The sequence below is a fragment of the Acomys minous genome, assembly GCF_964271855.1.
Source record: "Acomys minous genome assembly, chromosome: 3".
In the NCBI taxonomy this organism is placed as follows: Eukaryota; Metazoa; Chordata; class Mammalia; order Rodentia; family Muridae; genus Acomys; species Acomys minous.
Window position 1 is genome coordinate 26511026 of NC_140485.1, and position 19158 is coordinate 26530183.

A 19158-nucleotide genomic window follows, 5' to 3' on the forward strand; every position below is an offset into this window, starting at 1 on the left:
ATCAATCTAACCCTGCCTGAAGCATCTAAGAAGGCTTCCAAGCCGAGGGGCTTCTCTGATTCCTACTAGCGCAGTGAATGCCAGCCTTCCCAATGCTGTGACCCTTTAATGACCCTCTTCATGTTTTGTGCCTCCCAATCATAAACTATTTCGTTGCTACTTCAAAACTGTAATTCTGCTAGTTATGAATTGTAATATAAATGTCTGATATGTAGGAAATATGAGAGGTGACCCTCAAGGGGCTGCAACCCGAAGGCTGAGATCCACTCCTGTACTAGAGAAATACTGCGCATCTCCGTGCTGGAAGCAGTCTTCAGGGAAGGCAAGCGATGTTTGCAGCTAACTAAATAGGACCGGAAAGGAAGAGCAAGTGGGCAGGGATGCAGAGCTGAGTGAGTATGTGAATTTGTGTGTGTGTGTGTGTGTGTGTGTGTGTGTGTGTGTAGAAGTCTCATGAACCTGCCTGTAGCAGAAGGCAAGAGAAGTGTTGCGCTACTTTGCTTGAATTACTTTCTCCACCTGTAAGACACTCGTTATGTATTTCTAGCAGTTTGTGGGGTTATATTTAGGACAGACACCATGAACCCTGCTAACGCTTTGCAATTCATGTGTGGAACAGGCAGCCTAAGTCTCCTTCCTAACCAGGCATCAACCACAGGCAAAATCTGACACCAGTGACAATTTATTATGCGAAGCAGTTTGAGAAAGCTCAGGTATTGGCTATGATCTTCTCCAGCAGTCTTTTCCACGTGTCCTGCGCCTGCAGCTGACGGGATGGATCACAGATGCAGGCCCAGTTACATCACAGTTACTGTATACTCGTTCTTGATTAGCTTAAGATCACAAAGGGTGTGATTTGGACCCCAATCTTATATAGAAGAGCCCTATGGTGACAATAATGTCTGTGATAGCCATCCAACAGGTGTCATCAGCCTTACTATGAGAAGGGGAATGTTTTCTGATAGCCAGAACTGGGTGGAATGGGGTAATGCTCTCCTGTGAGGGAGCCAGGGAGGGGAGTCTAATCCTGTGAATGGGGAACTCAAGCTCTCCAGTGGTTCTCTTGTACTAGTCAGGCAGGATTGAAGAGCTTCAGGCGGATGTCTCCTGGTTGCCTAGCAACTGGCACTGCTCCTTACCATAAATGAGCAGTGTTGGGAAGGTGGTCCTCCACTTTGCAAATGTAACGACAGAATTCTTAGGAGCTGAGGAACCTCATCTGGGATTTGTTTCATTCTTCCAGTTTTTGTCCTGGATCTAGAAGGCCAAGCTCCTTTCCTCATTCCTCTCGAACCAAAGGACACTTAGCTTGAGACACACTGTTCTCTGGATAGCCGACAACCCTTCATCCACACTGAGAGATCAGCCACAGGCCACTTCCATCTTGACATCATTTCTTGTCAGCGCCACTCCCGAGCACCCACCATGGAACACGGATGCCAAAAGCGTGCTTTGTCTCATCACTCAAAGAAGGCACTAGGGGAAGGTGCAGGCTCCGGCACCTGTCCGTCAGACTCAGTTCTTTGTGCTAGTCTCTGCTCAGTATAGCAGCTCGTTCTGGCTACAAGGTCCCCAAGGTGTCCCCACTTCTGTCTTTAAGGCATACCAACTCCACTAAGGCTCTCTTCTTATTATGAGTTAATTATTTTTACCATTCAAAAGAAAGTTCTGCATTGGGGCTCCCCTTCCCAGCCATCTAGCCCTTAGATGCTAAAAGGCTGAACTGAGGCCAATTCACATTTAGGGGTTCTGGTCATTGGGGTCACACTTGATCATAACTTTCAGCCCCAAAGCCTTTTTGGATGTTTCAAAGGCTTCTACAGCCTTCTCCAGAGGGAACCTATGGGTGACTAGAGGCTTTACATTCAACGTCTTCGATGCGAGCATGGAAATCGCCATCGGCCACCTGTAAGAGGTCACAGCATTTCATGAACCTTCAGGGAAAAAAAAGTCAGGCCCCCAAAAGTACTAAGCCCAGAAACTGCTCGGCTATATTTATTTTTACCATAGAGCTTCTGCAAGCTTGACTTTATGGAGCCACAGAAGGGCCCTGGCTTGTAATCTGTGGTACAGACACTGTTTTCACCTATCCCCTCATTTTGCAATGTGGCTCACAAAGCCTAGAAGCTCTCTGGCACGAAGGCCTAAGTTATGCTATCTCCAGAGGCCAGCAGGAAAAGGCAGTAAGCATCAGGGAGGTGTCCTGGGACAGGCCAAGATAACCCGTTTGCACAGACTAGCAGCCCAGCTTGGCAGAGTTTAACGCATAGTAGGTGCTCTGCTGAGGGTAGGGAGCTATAGGCAGGGAGCAAGAATCATCCCCAGGGAAGTGTACACCAGTCAGAACATCCTTGCTGCACACAGTGGGGAGCAGTAGAGTTTGAGTGGAGCGGGTGAAAAGTAGCTCGCCCCCCGCAAGACACCCCTTATTCCCTTTAAAGCGGAGAACGGGAAGTCTGGAGGAAATGAAAAGGAAGAAGGCCTAGGCAACCGGTAGCAGATCCAAGTGCCCTCCCTGTCTGTTCCTCCCTCTGACGAGGAAGCCCAGTCTCTCTCTCTCAGCAGCCCTATCATATCGTGAGCCGGCAGTGTGGTCAGGGAGTGTCCCTCATGAATAGACATGCAGACTCCTGGCCTCAGAGGCTGTGCGGCCTGCCTTGGCCATGCCGGCTGCTGGTCACCTCGGCTCACCCTCAACATACTCACGTGTTGCAGTATCGAAACACGCCCTTGATATCCACCTCCCGCGCGGCTGCATGAACCAGGGGTAAATTGGTCATCTCGGAGCCCATTCCAACAATCACCAAGGTGCCCCCAGAGCGAGTGGCCTGAGGAGGAAATAAGAACAGGAAAAGTCGGGATATGCAGGCGGTCCAGAGAACGTACACTGCCAAACGCCTCATCATGGCACCCAAACCCGACAGAGCGGCAGGGTAAAAATCCAAAAATGTAAGAGTGATGGAGAACAGAGACACTAGGGACAGTCAACATCGGGTGGCCATGGTGACATACCCAGCACCAAGGAGGCTGGTGCAGGAGGATTGCCAAGAGTTCAAAACCAGTGTGGGGTACAGAGTGAGGGCCAAGTCAGTCAGGGCTACACAGTGAGACTCCCCACATCTAAAAAAAAAAAATGAAAATAAGGACCCACCACTGAGTTTATCAGTAGTGAGACAGCTGCAGCCACCACACAAATAGGCCACTGAGTTCTGTGGCTTAAACAGCTTCATCCACAAAGCCCGGCAGGGGCCACTTTGTTCTTCATCTCAAAGGTATCTTGTCTTCCCTAAATATTTACCCAGAAGTGCAGTGCTCTGCCAATGCCATGAGGTTAGACTGCAGTGATTCCCTCCCTCCTCAGAGCATGTTTGGCAGATGGAGAGTACCTCCATGTAATGCTGTGTAAGTATAGTCCTGGCCCCGTGGCATTCTGTGGTCCTGGCTGTGAGAAACAGGAAAACAGACAAGTCCTGCTGCAAAATTTCAATGACAGTCAGACATGGTGGCAGCACTTACACCAGGGCCAAAGTAAAGAGCTACAGAAAGGACACAGCCAGTACCTCTGGGGGAGGCTTAAGAGATGCCATGGAGAGAGGCCTGTGGTACCCAGGTGCCAGGTACCCTGGACTTGGCCTGTCAGCTAGCACCTCACTGATAACAATCACAGTGCTTGGCACTAGTGTGTGCTCAACGTTTGGCTGTTTTTATGCTTTTGCTGAAGTACAGAAATACAAATGATCCAAGAATATATGTGTAATGAAAAAAATGTCTCTGTCCCTACGGGAGATGGGTGAGAAGTCAAAGCTAGGAGTTGATTCACAGTAAACCCTGGATTGACAACTCTTCCAGAAAAATGGTTTCCCCCTTGGGAGTTGCCCTCCTTGACAATGGGGAGGAACCCGCTGGCTATTCCAAGTAGCAGGGGCCAGCAGTATGCTGACCACAGGCCAATAAATGTTCAGGTTATCTGATCACTGAGGATATGGTCAAGTGCGCCAAAAGTTGCATCAGTCCTACCCCAGAGCATCAACATCTCACGAACAGCACCCAGTCACCGCCCAGGCAGAAGGTGACATGTCCACATGTGGTGCTACTACTGCTCACTGCACTCATTGGCGGGGTTGTCATACCTTCTGCAGCCCCTGTTATGCATGACGGCTCCATAACCGTGTCAGGAGAGACATCACCTCATGCCTGAAGAGTACCTCAAATCCCATTCACTCTACACCATCTCCGGGTTGCCTGGCAACTGGCCTGCTGTATCAACTACTGCAGGTGACATCTCTCCCCCAAATATTAGGTCTCACTGCCCCTCTGTGGTATGATATCACTGACCTGGCAGCCATCTAAAGATGCTAGACACATCTGCCTTGCCACCATAACCTGGAATGTGTCTAAAACAAAGCCTGGCACCCAGGAGGTACCCAAGACCACCATGAGTGGCTTTCCCACTCACAGACTCATCGATGCTCACTTACGGGTTATCTTTGCCCTTTCCCATATGGAAACCATTGGCTATGACAGTGGAACAGAGGGCTGGCTGACTCTAGCAGAAACTCAGGACCAAGTGACACTTGTTCATCTCATCCCTCCTGCTACCTCTGTGACCTAAGCATTTTGGTAGGAGAAGCACAAGAGCTCTGCGAGAGGTCCAGGCTGGAGGGTGTACCACAGTAGAGGTGTCGCCTTCCTGGAATATCTCACGTGCTGTGTAAAGTGTCCTGTGCCTGAACTAGCTATGACTCAGAAGGAAAGTGGAGGCCCATGGCCCCATGGGGAAGCAGTCAGTCCTCCCAGATCAGGCCCTCCCATCCTACCACAGCTGCCTGTCCACTCCTTCCCATGCAGTGGGTAAAGCTTAAGTTCTGGAGGTGGCCGGGGCTGGGGTTGACTCTTGACCCTGACTGAGGACACTTAGAACCTGGGGACTTGGAAGCAAGTCCCCAGGAGCTCTCACTATAAAGTGTGAAATGGTTTCAGGGCTACTGGTGCAGACCACCAAGCTCACAAAGCGCCCAGCAGAGCGCTGGCATGGCTTCCCTCCTTCCCTTGTACTTTGCCCTGTCAATGCCACACCCTCCCCCGCCCCAACTCCCTTTGTGTTTCCCATAAGTTGCTAGTGGGTTGGAACTGTGAGGGGTGAATCAGGCATAGACAGCTTATCTGTTCCTACTTATGGAAGGCAGCACCCCAGTTACCAACTTTAGCCTTGAAAAGTCGCCTCACCTTTGTGACTAACTGAATTAATAACTGTTACTTTGTGTCAATGACTCAAAGACTAGTTTTCCTCAATAAAACAATAGAGGAATTTTCCACCTTACTAAGGCATGGTTCCCTGTTTGCCCTGATGACAGTTTTGCCAAGAGCACCGCTTCACGGATACTGGCGCAATGCTAAGGCAACCCCATCCTGAAGGGGCATGTGTGTCTGTTTTTCACATTTGAACCTCATTATGCCCCAATGAGGGCTCAAGGCAAGTGCACACAAAAGGCAAGAAAAGCAAGTGCAGTGGGGTTAGCTGATTCAGCTTCTGGGGTCACACAGCAACCTGGTGGAGCTTGATGGCCAGACTCCCCACTGCTGCTTCCTTGACTAGTCTTTACCACCTCCGTCCTGCAAGCTGCACCCCAGACAGCCGCCCTCCGCTCACTCACATAGATGCCCGTCTGGACGGAGGATTCCGCGCCTGTGCACTCAATGGTGACCTCTGGCTTGCTCCCCAGCAGACTTTCTACTTTCTTGGCAATTTCCTGAGGGGTCTCTTTGGCGACCTGGATGGTAAAATCGGCTCCAAGTTCCTTGGCTTTGGTCAATCGAGAGGAAGACAGATCTAAAGGCAGGGAGAAATCATTTCAAGTGGAGAAGCCGCTAGGGAAAAAAATAAGTAAAACAGAGGTACAGATCCCAATGCAGCAATCTCTAGTGCAAGGAGTAAAGCTGTTAAGCTCAACACACCCCATACCTGCACACATTGCCTACTACGTGCTACACATACCGTGTGTGTGTGTGTGTGTGTACACGCACATTCATGACACCCTTTACTTACACAAAACACCTCCACCCAGCCTCATACACACCATAAGCTCTACATAGCTCTACATACACACATGCAAACGCACACATGCACACGCCTATTCCATCTTTGCCTTCTAAGCGTGGTCAGAGAGACCCAAGCTGAGCCTCGTCTTAGCATTAAGAGGGTAGTGTGAGGGACCACCCTCTCCTCTCCACAGCAGCTACCTTCTCCTTTCACAAAAGCCCTGACTTGGTCACTCCTGGGCAGGCTTTTCAGCTCTAGAACCCTGGAGACAGCAGGCAGAAGCTCCTCAGACACCAGCGCTTCGGGAAGCGCTGTGGTTTGTCCCCTAAAGGGTCACACAGAGGTTTGCTCTGCAGCATGGAGTTCTGAGGCAGTACAGCCTTTAAGAGGTATGACTGGTGCAAAGAAATTAGGTGCCTGGGGCTACTACCCAGGGATAGGGACCAGTGCTCTTCTGAGAGGGACAAGTTTGAACCTATCTCATGCCCTGTTTTCACCACACGCTCCTGTCACTGTGATGCCATCCACCATGGGGCCGCCATGAGAGACCAAGCTAATGAGGTGGCTCAATCTTAGACTCCTGTCTTCTGAACCGGCCAAGTAACTAACCTCTTTAGACATCCCCAGACCCAGGCAGTTCTCTTGAGCAACAGAAAAGGATGAGAGACAGAAGCAGGAGCCCCATAAACCCAGCTGGTTCCCTCTAGGAGACTCAGACAGAAGTAAACCTTCTTACCATGTGGTTGACACACCTAAGGAGGCAGAAGCAGGCAGAGATTTTTGAGTTCAAGGCTAGCCTGATCTATAGATCAAGTTCCAGGACAGACAGGGCTACACAGAGAAACGTTGACTGGAAGGAACAAAAGGAAGGAAGGAAGGAAGGAAGGAAAGAAGGAAGGAAGGAAGACTAAAGAAACCCTTCTTACCAGTTACCACCACTTGAGCAGCTCCCATTGCTTTGGCCACAAGCAAAGTGACTATCCCAACTGGCCCTAGACAAAGCAGAGAACGGAGAAGTTTGTGTGTTACAATCATCAACTTTCCCCTACCTAGGGCCTGCACAGGAACTATGGGGTGTGTGTGTGTGTGTGTGTGTGTGTGTGTGTGTGTGTGTGTGTGTGTGTGTGTGTGTGTGTGTGTGTGTGTGTCTAGTGTCTACCCAAGTGCCTGGCACACAATAAAATTTTTAAAGCTGTTCATGAATGAAGGATTTTTCTCTTCATGAAACATGCTCCTAGCAGCAAGTTCTGTTTGGTCCCTCGTGCGTCAGCTTCCTTTCTCTTAGGCACTGCTGGAGAGAATCCCAAAGAGCCAGCAACTAGGAATCAGAATATCTGGATGCGGTTCCCTAACCCTGAGACTGCAGGGGGACTCACTACCCCTCCCCAGGGAGAGCCACATTTTCCCTTGTCTCTCCGAGCATCCCTCTTTCCTGAGATGGGTCTCTGGGTTGACTCACCCATTCCCTCACCGTTTGCTTTCTAGATGGCACTGTGGTTTTAATATAAAATAAAGCTCCACAAAACGAAGCAATGAGGAATACTTTCTGTGTTTGCTTTGTAGATACACCCACCTTGAAAACAACTTTGCGTATTTCCCTCAGAAAGGCAAACACTGGGAAATGCTACTTGACACGTCTGAAATGAGTGACTAGTTACACGTACTGCAGGGAGGCAACTGCACAGCTTCAAAGATCACCTAGAACTCTGCAGCTATTGACACAGAAAATACACGTACAGAGTCATGGTTTTCTTATTGCATTTATTTACAGTATGTATGCATGTATACACATGTGCAAGCACATTCATGAATCACGGCACACATGTGGGGGTCAAACAACAACTTGCAGAATTTGGTTCTCTCCTTTCTTCATGTGGGCCCCCAAGATTGAGCTATGGTCATCAGATTTGGTGGTAGGCAGCTTAACCAGGTGAGCCCAAGGGTCTGTCTGTCTTTTTTCTTTCCTTTTTTTTTTTGAACCACAAGACTGTGTGTCCTATAATCTCAGCAATCAGGAGGCTAAGGCAGGATCATAAATTCAAGGCTAGCCTGAGGTACATAGCAAGACTCTGTTTTTGAAAGTCTTTTTTCTTTCTTTTCTTTTTTTTCTTTTTGGTTTTTCGAGACAGGATGTCTCTGTGTAGCCTTGGCTGTCCTGGACTCACTCTGTAGACCAGGCTGGCCTCAAACTCACAGCGATCCACCTGCCTCTGCCACCCAAGTGCTGGAATTAAAGGCGTGCGCCACCACAGCCTGGCTGCTACCAGCATTTAAAAACCCAGAATGATTTGGTCTGCGACCTCTGGGTTTGTTCCAAGTAGCCAAAAGCAAGAGATGGGAGAAGACAGAGAGGTGGGACCCGTCAGTGTCTGGACTCCCTCGTCCTTTGAACAGGGCCGACCTACTTTCTTTGCAGAAGGAGAGGGGCAAGGCTATCATTTCTCTAGTGTGACTTGCAAGTTCCAAAAGTTACTCTTCCCTTTACTACCCCAAATATTTCCCTACATTTTATTAAGGGTTCAAAAATTATTACAAGATTTATTTATTACTTAAATGGAAAAAGGGCTCTATTCCCTATGAAATCTAATGTTACCATGCTGATAGACATTTTATTTACCTATATTTTGGTTTGGGCTTTTTGGGTTAGGGTCTCACTGTGTAGCCCAGACTAGCCTAAAATTCTCCTGCCTCAGCCTCCCAGGTGCTGAGATGCAACTGTGTACTGCTCCATCTGCCTTAGACATTGCCTGTTTAGCCAAATTCTGATCACTGAGTGAGATACTGTAACCCTCTCCTACCCGGAAAGCCTCTAGAATCAAACCCAGCTCTTGGAGAAGGCGTGAGATGGGGGAGGGGTCGCCACATCCCCATCCAGTGACCCCCACAGCCACGAGCCCTGTTTCTTACCAGCTCCACACACAAGGACCTTGTTCCCCAGAGAAACTGAACCTCGCCGGCAGGCATAGATCCCCACAGAGAGAGGCTCAATCAGGGCCCCTTCTTCAAAGGTGACACCGTCAGGAAGCCTGAGAAGTGATGCAACACACACGATTAGCGTCTCTGACTTTATCAGGGCACTGATGATGCTACCAATACAGCACTGCCATCTGCAGTGATCAGTGTGGTCCCGTCACTGGGATTATATAGACCCTATTTGCCTAAGGTCACTGGCTTATGAGGTTGCTATTACCCCCCCCAGTCTACTGAGAAAGAAATGAGGCTGTGAGAGTTAAATGACTTATTTCAGAAGTTCAGAATGGGGCTCGAGGGGTTGGAATTAGAAACCAGATATGTTTGCCTCCAAAAGCCATGCATTCCACCCCCAGGAAAGTAAATGTCTTTGGTGAAATCATTTCAGAGTTCAGTGAATACATCCTGGTTTCTGGTGGGTTGTTTTGTCATTGTTGTTGTTGTTGGTTTTCTGGGGGGTTTTTTGTTGTTGTTTCTTTTTTTTTTTTTTCAGTGCTGGGGACTGAACCCAGTACCTGCACTAGCACTGGTTCACACTATGTGGTTTTCTAACATGCCTCCCAAGCTAAGGTAACACCAGCGTGGCTGTTATTAACCAATGAAAGTCACTTAAACAGTTGGCATAACCACACTCTAGCATTGCCATCAAGACTGGTTTCACTCTAGCCAACAGTACCCACTACTAGAACTGCTGTGAGTTTGAGGCCAGCCTGGTCTACAGAGTGAGTCCAGAGAAACCCTGTCTCAGAAAAAAAAAAAGGGGGGGGGGGTGCACCACCGCGCCCAGCTATAGTTTCCCTCTCTGTGGCTGCAGAGGAAACTAAAACAAAGGGTTAGTTGTGACAAGTTCTGTCCAGAACAGCTGGAAGAAGACGTGATTTGGGTGATGATTTCCGGTTACTGTTCCAGATACTGGGAAGTAAAGCTGAAAGACCGCTGGGATGCTCAGGCAGGCTGCCTTCCCTCAAAGTCAGCAAGAAGGGAAGACCCACCTTTAATGCCTTGTGTTTAAAGTTACTGCTGAGCTGGGCGTGGTGGTGCATGAAGCAGGCGGGTCTGAGTCTGAGTCTGAGGTTAGTTACCCTGGCTATGTGTCACTGCGAATTTGAGGCCAGCCAGACTACAAAGTGAGTCTCTCTCATCTCTCCCCTCTTCTCATGTGTGTGTGTGTCTGTGTGTCCATGTATGTTTGTATGTATGTATGTTAAAGAAGTTCCTTGCTGTAAGGAACTAGAAGAAAAATCGCCAACCAATGAAAAAGGACTCCCAAGGGGACACAGTGACTCTTTAGGCACTAACTTGTAGCAGAAATCAGCGTTGTGCTTGTAGAACCGGCAGAGGTTCCCGTCATCCGGGGGTGTGGCACAGAAGAAGATGGATGGCGTCAGATTGTATCGGCCAGTCTTGCAGAATTCATCTATTTCTCGGGGAACCCCAGGCTCAATGGCAACCCGGTCACCTGCGGAGGAGAATACAGAGTGGTGCCACCAGAACAGGAGCAGAACCTCAGGCCTGCTGGGTCTGCTTCTGCCTTCCAAGCTTTGAAAACAAGCGCAGGGGCAGAAACACATGCTCACCTGCCCACTGGCTGAGGCCAGAGGTGGGAGTTCAGCAAAAAGGGCCTCTCTTGTCCGTACCTTTTCTCCTGTCCTCCCTTCTCTCTTCCTCTAACCGCTCCCCCCCCACACACACACTCTCTCTCTCAGATCTGTGTCACTCTATACACCAAGCTGGTCTTCAGCTCTCAGCAATCCTGCTTCAGGTTTCTGAGCGCCAGAATTAGAGGAGTGGGCCGCCAACCCAGCAAAGATTCACGTTCTGGGAGCCAGGAGACAGCCCACTTCTCCACTTAAGAGACTCAGCCTGTTTCATGCTAAGCCATCTTGCCCTTGCTCCACTGGGAACCAAGACCCTACTCTCTATCCTAAAAGGTAAACCCAGCAGGCAGGCTCCCCTACCTCGATTGGTTACAAAGTGTTATCTACTACACAGAGGGGGCAAACCTTTTTTCTTCACTTGTGAAACTATGAGGCAAGGCCTCTACAAATAGAACTGCAATCCTGAGAGGAGTTGGGGGAGGGGAAACCGTGATCAGAATTATTGTGTGAGAAAGTTTTTTCAATGGAGAAAAAAGCGCTCTTGCGGCCTGATTTATGTTTATTCTACTTTAGACAATACCTAGGGGTCAAATGATGTGTGCAGGGTGCTCAGGAGCCAGAAGGTGCTGGATCCCCTGTGACTGGAGTTACAGACAGTCGTGAGCTGCCCTGTGGATGCTGGGAATCCAGCCTAGGATCTCTGGAAGAGCAGCCAGTGCCCTTAACCGCTGAGCCATCGCTCCAGCCCCGCCTTCTTTTCTAATGAATTTCTTTTCTTTTGTTTTTCGAGACAGGGTCTCTTTGTATTAGCCTTGGCGGTCCTGAACTTGACCAGGCTGGCCTCGAACTCACAGCGATCCACCTGCCTCTGCCTCCTGAATGCTGGGATTAAAGGCGTGCACCACCACCGCCCAGCCTTCTAATGAATTTCTAAGTAGACAAAATGCCCACCACCCTTCAGCCTGCTACTCATTTACTAGAATCTAAACAGTGTGTGCCTCTTTGTCTAAATTAGAATTTAGGTATAATGAACTACACAGGCCTTCTGTGAGACCTTAGAAGAATCTGACAGGTACACTCTCCTGTGTGAGGGAAAGAACAGCGCCGCTGCCTCAGGAACCTCATCCTGTGTCCATATTCCCAGGCAGCTCCCACTCCAACTCCTAAGGCACCTGGTGTTTTGAGTTTGTTTGACATTGATTAGCACTGCTGGCTATGCAGTATTAAAAATGGGAATCATGCTGGGCGTGGTGGCGCACACCTTTAATCCCAGCACTCGGGAGGCAGAGGCAGGTGTGAGTTCAAGACCAGCCTGGTCTACAAAGTGAGTCCAGGACAGGCAAGACTACACAGAGAAACCCTGTCTCTAAAAACTATTTTAAAAAAAGGGGTGGGGGATCACATGCTGTGTAAGCTCTGCACCTGGCTGTTCACTAAGCATGTTTTGTAGGTTGATACATGCTATGTAGCCATTGTTTACTCCTTTTTTGTGACTGAACAGCATTCCATCCTGTGAGTATAGCACAGAGCTAAAGTATTCTCTTGTTGGTGGACAACTGATTATTTCCTGTTTTCTGGACAATTTCTTTAAGTATCTTGACTCCTCACTTAAATTGAGAGTGCCTTAAAATTAATAAATTGTGAGCCGGGCGTGGTGGTGCACGCCTATAATGCCAGTACTCGGGAGGCAGAGGCAGGTGGATCGCTGTGAGTTCGAGGCCAGCCTGGTCTACAAAGCAGGTCCAGGACAGCCAAGGCTACACAGAGAAACCCTGCCTCGGAAAAAAAAAAAAAGATTAGTAAGTTGTTTGCTTCATTTATATTTTGCCATTACCAGGAAGTAGGGGAGGACTGGGGAGCTAGCTGGGCGTTTAAGAGCCCTGGTTGCTCTCCTGGAGGACCCAGGTTTAATTCCCAGCTCGCAAATACCCAGAAGTCCAGTTCCAGGGGATCTGATGTCCTCTTCTGGCTTTCACAGGCACCAGGCATAGGCGTGGTACACAGACACACAGACAAGACACCCATACACATCACACGTTTAAAAAGTTAAAAAAAATTTTTTTTTATTCTAAAAGCACAAAAGATCCCCAGAAATCCCAGTGGCTTTTAAGATGTAGTCTTGAACTTGCCTGAGCTCCTCAGCCTCTCGCACCTGTACTGTGTCTGCTGCTCACAGAACAACTCAACTTGACATTCAAGGGAATTTTGCATTATCCCATTTTTACCTCCTAGTTATTACACTATGACAAATGGCAATTCTCATTTGAAGAGTCATTTTAACAGGGGTTATGCAATTTTATCATCTCCCCCCAACTCCCCAGTGCTTTGAGAATACATGTGAGAACCCAGACACATTACTTGACCTGTGTCATTTTATTAGTCTGACCCTCTTCACTAACTCAAAAACAAAACCTCAAATCTCAGATGACAGCAGCTCCTTGGTTCAAACATTTGCTCTTGGGCCAGATCGAACAGGGTGGCATTCCAGCCAACTCTGAGGCTGGCCAGTGTGTGACCCTGGGCAAGAACCACATTCCAGTGTCTGTATCTATGAATAAACCCAATAAAGTGTACCTTGTGGCATGGTCTCAAAGATTAAATAATTCTTGCTTTACTGAACAGCATGCCAATGCATACAAGGTTTCTTCTTCCTTTTATAATTATTCTTGTCATGTCTCCAGCTCCACGTCCCGTATCTATGAACCACACTTGCTCACAATCAACGTCCTTTCTTTGACCCCTGACTTTGACCCCTGGTGTTGTTGGCAGTTATGATGTCTGGTCTCCCCAACTAGATCTATGAATTCAGGACTCACTATCCCCCACCCCACCCCCCCATTTCTCAAAGTACCTGACCCAAGTCTGAACCCATGGCAGACATTGATTAAGTACTTGCTAGACCTCAGAGAACCTGGTCCAACAGGAAGGGATCAGTCACCGGCTGGCTGCTGGAAGATAAGCGCCTTCCATTTTGTGATGCGCCTGCATCACCGCACGCTTACTCAACTTGCATTAACAATGAGTGGAGGTCTGGACTTAAAAATCCTAAATGACCCAGCACTCAGGAGGCAGAGGCAGGAGGATCTCTGTGAGTTCAAGGCCAGCCTGGTCTACAAAGAGATTTCCAAGAGAGCCAGAGTTGTTACACAGAGAAACCGTGTCTCAAAAAAATAAATAAATAAATAAATCCTAAATGAGACACTTGTTTAATTTCTATGTCTGGGATCAGAGACTGAAATATTTCAGTGCCTCCTGCCAAACCCCAGACTTAATCTGAAGTCATCTCCAGGCCACCAATAGCCTCATGAGCAAGGGAAGGCTGATACAAACAGCTACCTATGCCAAGAGAGTTTAGACCTGATTCACCCGTGCTGGGGGACAATGTAGTCCACTGTAGCTGAGAACTGTGGCACAATCGAGTCTAGATTTTACTAGACTGTTGTTTTCCTAGCCATCTGATAAAAATCAAAGACTATGTTATAGGCCCCAGGGAGATACCTACCAGAGGTCATGCTAAATAGATGTGTTGTCAAGCTATCTTTTAAATATGTATGTTTACACACACAGATCCATGCCACCCTCAACCTTGGCCAGAAAGGCTTCCCTCTGAAGTGGTCGGCAGTGCTGACAACAAGTGGCTATTGGGGGTTCGTCCTGTTGTAACCTGCTTAACCTGCTTACACCCTGAGCCCCTCCATTGAGCTCCACTTCCGTTCCTAACACAACTGTGGCTCCTCTGTTGACACCTGCTGTCACTTTTAGCACACCAGAAGCCATTTTGCCTCCAAGTCTCCATTTTGATCATAATGTGAAATTATGGTCAGGTTCTCGGGCTTGCTCTACCTGCCTAGGGGCTTGAAAAGCCTTTTATTTACAATATTTATTGAACGTTTTTCTGGAATTAACGATTCAAAATAACAATACCCTGCGTTGTGTTCCTTTCTTGCAGATATGGTAGCTCATGCTTTCAATAACAGTACTCTGGAGGCTAGGGCAAAAAGATCACCTTGAAGTAGAGGCTAGCCTGGGCTATAGAGTTCTAGACCAAGTAACTTGGGTTACAAAGTGAGTTCTGAGCCAGCCTAGGCTACAGAGTGAGGAGGCACTATCTCAAAAGTAAATGAATAATTAAAAGTAAAATCAAGCAAGTCTTGACTCTTAGTATTTGGAAGCAGGTCGTGGTTTATGTGACAGGAATACTTTTACAGGCCCCTTTTCTGAGTTATTTCACATTCTCCACCATTTTTTTCTAAGGAGACAGGGGTACAGACAAGACAAGCTGTTCAGCCCTGCAGTCACCAGCAGACACTGTGACCAAGAAGCTGCTTTGTGTCCCATGTCTGTGCTCCCGTCTCAGGTAGAAGGGAAGATCCCTGCACGTAGGGATCCAACACTGCCTTGTTCACTCCCTGCTGTGCCCCTGTGCTTGGCTGGGAGCCTGGCCCAGGAAACTCACTCACAGCCGTTGACACTGACCTGGTTTTAGATGTTTCACCATCTCTCCTACTTTTGTGACCGTTCCCGCAGCTTCGTGGCCAAGCACCATTGGCTTTTTCACAACAAAATCTCCAATTCGGCCATGCTGCCAGTAGTGAACATCTGAGCCGCAGATCCCCACCGAATGCATCTTTAGCAGTACCTCTAATTTGAGAATTGAGACAGAGAAAACACATGAGGGAAAGGCAGGCCCTCCGTTGCTCAGGTTCTCAGAGGCAGGTACGAAACTGACATTACAAAGGAAAAGAAGCTAAACAGAGGGCCTAACTAAGCCCAGGAGGACACAGAACAGCTTGAAGAGAGCAAAGAAAAGAGAGTGTCGTGGGTAAGTACGTGCTGACGGGGTTGGCCTGGTGTAGCCAGCTGTTGGGTCAAACTCCCATGCAGATTTTACTCACAAGGTGGGGTTCTTGTGGAGGGTCTTATAATACAGTTAGCATAATCCATGAACTGTGAGTGGACCATAAAGCAGGTAGGCCTCATCCAATCGAGTAAAGAAAGGCCTTGAGAGAAGCCCAAAGGAGAAACTTTCCGAAGACTACAACACAGGAAGCCTGCCTGAGCCTGTTACCCTGCCCTGCAAGCCCAGAGCTTTCCAGACCACCTAGTCACGGGAGTCAGTTGCTTAATGTAAAATAAACTTCCCTCTTCTCTCCCCCACCTCTGTAGATACACACGCATACACAGACGTATCTCACATGCTGTGTTTGGAGAACCCTGACGAATCCTGCAGTAAATAAGATATTATGAGGAAGAAACACCTTATCAACCATTTAAAAGAACAAACTGTTTTGGAGGAGATAACCATTCCCAAACACTGTGCTGAGCCTGACTCTTATCGTCCTGAGAATCTCTCTCTGCTTGCCACTGCATGATGAACCACCAGGTAACTTCCTCCAGTTCCTTGTTTTCTAAAAAGGCGCAGCTGTCCTTCACGCTCCTGTGGGGACTCCTCCTTTGAGGGACTGAACCAAGTAGCTCCGGTGGTGTTTCTGTTGTCACGTGTTTAAAATGATGCCCTTGGGCCCCCCAGCTCAAGTAAGTACCAAAGGATTCTGGGTTCTGTCTGATCTAGATGACCAAATTATGAATACCTCCCTGAGGAAAAACCTCCACCTTCGAAAGACAAAGAGGCCAAGATGTGTCAACTACTGCTCTTGCCGCAGACTACCAACAAAGTGCCCCCAGATACACCTCTGAAGAGTTGGCTTTGCCCTGGGTTTCGGCTGAGCAGTTAGAAGGGGCAGGCTGAATTATGACGGAAGACAGATCAGGAAAACTGAGCTTTCTCTACAGAGATTCACAATTTGCAGCAAGAGACGAGATCTGTCTTGCTGGAATACTTGCTTTCCGACATTCTTTCTTCCAATTCAACCATAGCAAAACAAAAGAATAGAGTAGGCTGTGTCGGAGAGGGCCCCCCACAGACCAAGAAAGCCCTTCCGGGGTCACCTCTGCAATCAAAGCCTCCTCGGCGGCAGGATACAGTGAGCAAGGCGCCTCCTCCGAGTCTGTCAACATGCTATCTCCATGAAAATGTTTAAGGCCTTGAATTTGCACTGCTTGCTAATCACTGACAGAAAAAGCTGTTACTTCTACTATCTTATCACTATGTCAACAATATCGCTGACCTTTGAGTAGCAAAGCTCTGGAGTTACCGAGAAAGCTGCTGCCTTCCTCTGATGCTTGCCCTGAGGGCTTCTGGGGTGAAGTGTGGCAGGGTTAGGAGAACATCTCAGATCATCAAGGATAAGAAAGAGGTCCTGAGGGACCAAAGCCTCTGCCCATTGCTCCCTAGCCTCCCCCTGGAGTCCTATGGATGATGAGCTGGATTCTGGGATGGAGGGAATCTACCCTAGCCAACAGTGGGCATGACCTCCCCAGGCCCAGATGCTCCCAGGAAACCCACAGGACAGCTCAGCCCCATGGGAGCAAAGGTGTTAGGAGCCCTGCCCTGACATGACATGACTTGCTGTACGTGGTTGATTAGGGTACAGGACAGGGCTTCCCACAGCCCCTCCCATCCGGACTAGACAGGTACGTAGTTCTGGGCTGGCCCTGTTGGGTGTGCTAGCACAATGCTCCTTTGCTCACTATGAGATTTAGTTCTGTAGATTTCTACAGCCAGAATTATGATTTGGCATCTAATCTGGTAGACAGGGTACTCGGGCGTTAGGTGAGAAGGGCTGGTTCTGCCTTTGGTCCACATGATTCACATCAAAAAACCCAGGGCAACTCAGCAGTCCGGTATCTCAGCTTTTCTCCTCCTGTCACTGACTCTTCTACTTCATACAGTCGCCAAAATAAACCATTGCGGCCAATGGACAAAGAAGTAAACACGTAGGAAAAGAGGGCAGGGATCAGTGCTCACACTGCCAAGGTCCATGCCAGCAAGTACCATGTTTCCCCAGGGACCTACCATTTGGGCCTGGCTCAGGGATTGGGTAGTTCTCCTGAAATACATAAAACAGAGAAGGTTGTTTAGTATGCTTAATAACTAATCCTTAAATTTTCCACTTATAAAATATTCCTCTGGAGTTTCATTAATTACTCTCAAAACAGGAGTTCAAACCATCCACTGCGACCTGTGAGCACTGAAGGGTGCACCAGGCAGGTTCTGCTCTTCATCACCACAGTGCTCAAAACTGAGCACCCCATCTGAGCCAGGCCCACGCTTATAATCCTAGCACCAGGAAGGCGGAGGCAGATGGAGCACTGTGAGTTCGAGGCCAGCCTGGTCTACAAAGCAAGTCCAGGACAGCCAAGATAACACAGAGAAACCCTGTCCCAAAACCAAACCAAACCAAACAAACAAAAAAAAAAATCAAACCAAAACAAAAAACCACATCTGTAATTAGTGACACGCCACAGACTGGAACGAAGCCGTGAAGCTGGGCTCCCTCCCTGGAAAACTGCCAGCTGCCCCCCCCCCCAATCAAAGCTGGATTGTTAAATCCAGACAGAAGCTACTCTAGTTGCTCTCCCTTGGTGCTACTTGCCCGGGACAAAGAAAAAGCATGCTAGCAGCTGCCCCATGCACAAAGGGTGTGTGGGCTGCTCTGGGTCTCTAGCTCTGCCTTCCACATTGGATCTCTTCATCCTAAAAATCATATTCTCAGATATAGGTCTGTTTGCTCTGCCAGGGTAAGGAGGGAGGCTGTAGGGCCAGGTTGTACTTTTACGCCCATCTGACCATAGCTCAGAGCTTACAGGTTAGAGAGTTGGGTACCTTGGTCAAGACCCAGCCACTAGACAGAGGATTAACCAGGGCTCAGCCTAGCTTTATCTGACACTTAAAACAGTTTCCATTGTACCTACTGCAGTCTGGAGGGAGACTGACCTTTCTTCTTCGGGTGACAGAAAGAGCTGCCAATCACGTGGGGTAATTGATAGGTGAGCCCCATGCTGAGTTTGCTGATGGGGGCTCTGCTTAAAGCTTTCCACCTTCCTGGCCAGTGAGATGGTTCAGTAGGGAAGGGGGCTTTCAGGCAAGCCTGATACCCTAAGTTTGATGCCTAGAACCACGTGGTGGGTGGTGAGAACCGACTCCCATAAGTTGTCAAGTGACCTCCACATACCCCCCACCCACCTACACAGACACAAAACAAGTGAATAATTCTTTTTTAAGAAAAAGAAATAAAGGTAGAAAGAAAAGCTTTCAAGCTTCCAAGTTTCCTGAGCTGCCTTTTTTATGGAACAGGGTCTCCCTATGAACCCACGTACTGGAATCCACTACGTACCCCAAGCTAGCCTCAGATGCATCAATCTCTTCCCCAGTGTCCTGCTAGGATTTAGGCTTGTGGCCCAGGCCTGGCTCGAGCGGCTTGTTATAGGCAGCCTCCCAGCACCAGGCCACACTGACACCAGCTAGCACTAAATGCTATTCAACACTACCACACCCCGATTTCAACGCCAGGTAGTGCCCGGCCCTAAACCCAGGTGGTAGCCTTCCCCAAACTGTGCTTCCACGCGGCGGCTAACCGCTTTCTTGCACTTCCAACCACCAGTCTCTTCTGTGCATCTGATGCCAACTGGCAAGGGCCAAGCTATGGT

General features: G+C 48.6%; 1 protein-coding gene across 1 annotated transcript in view; it reads right to left on the reverse strand.

Annotated features, from left to right (window-relative positions):
- Positions 1-666: 666 nt before the first annotated feature.
- SORD (sorbitol dehydrogenase) overlaps positions 667-19158 on the reverse strand; it is a 28664-nt gene continuing 10172 nt past the window's right edge. Inside the window, exons 2-9 of the mRNA XM_084776282.1 lie at positions 17525-17558; positions 15085-15249; positions 10310-10469; positions 8948-9066; positions 6967-7032; positions 5655-5830; positions 2707-2828; positions 667-1906 (exon numbers count right to left, since the gene is read on the reverse strand). Of these exons, the coding sequence (XP_084632408.1) occupies positions 1741-1906; positions 2707-2828; positions 5655-5830; positions 6967-7032; positions 8948-9066; positions 10310-10469; positions 15085-15249; positions 17525-17558 (1008 nt within the window). The 3' untranslated portion in view covers positions 667-1740. The remainder of the gene's footprint in view (positions 1907-2706; positions 2829-5654; positions 5831-6966; positions 7033-8947; positions 9067-10309; positions 10470-15084; positions 15250-17524; positions 17559-19158) is intronic.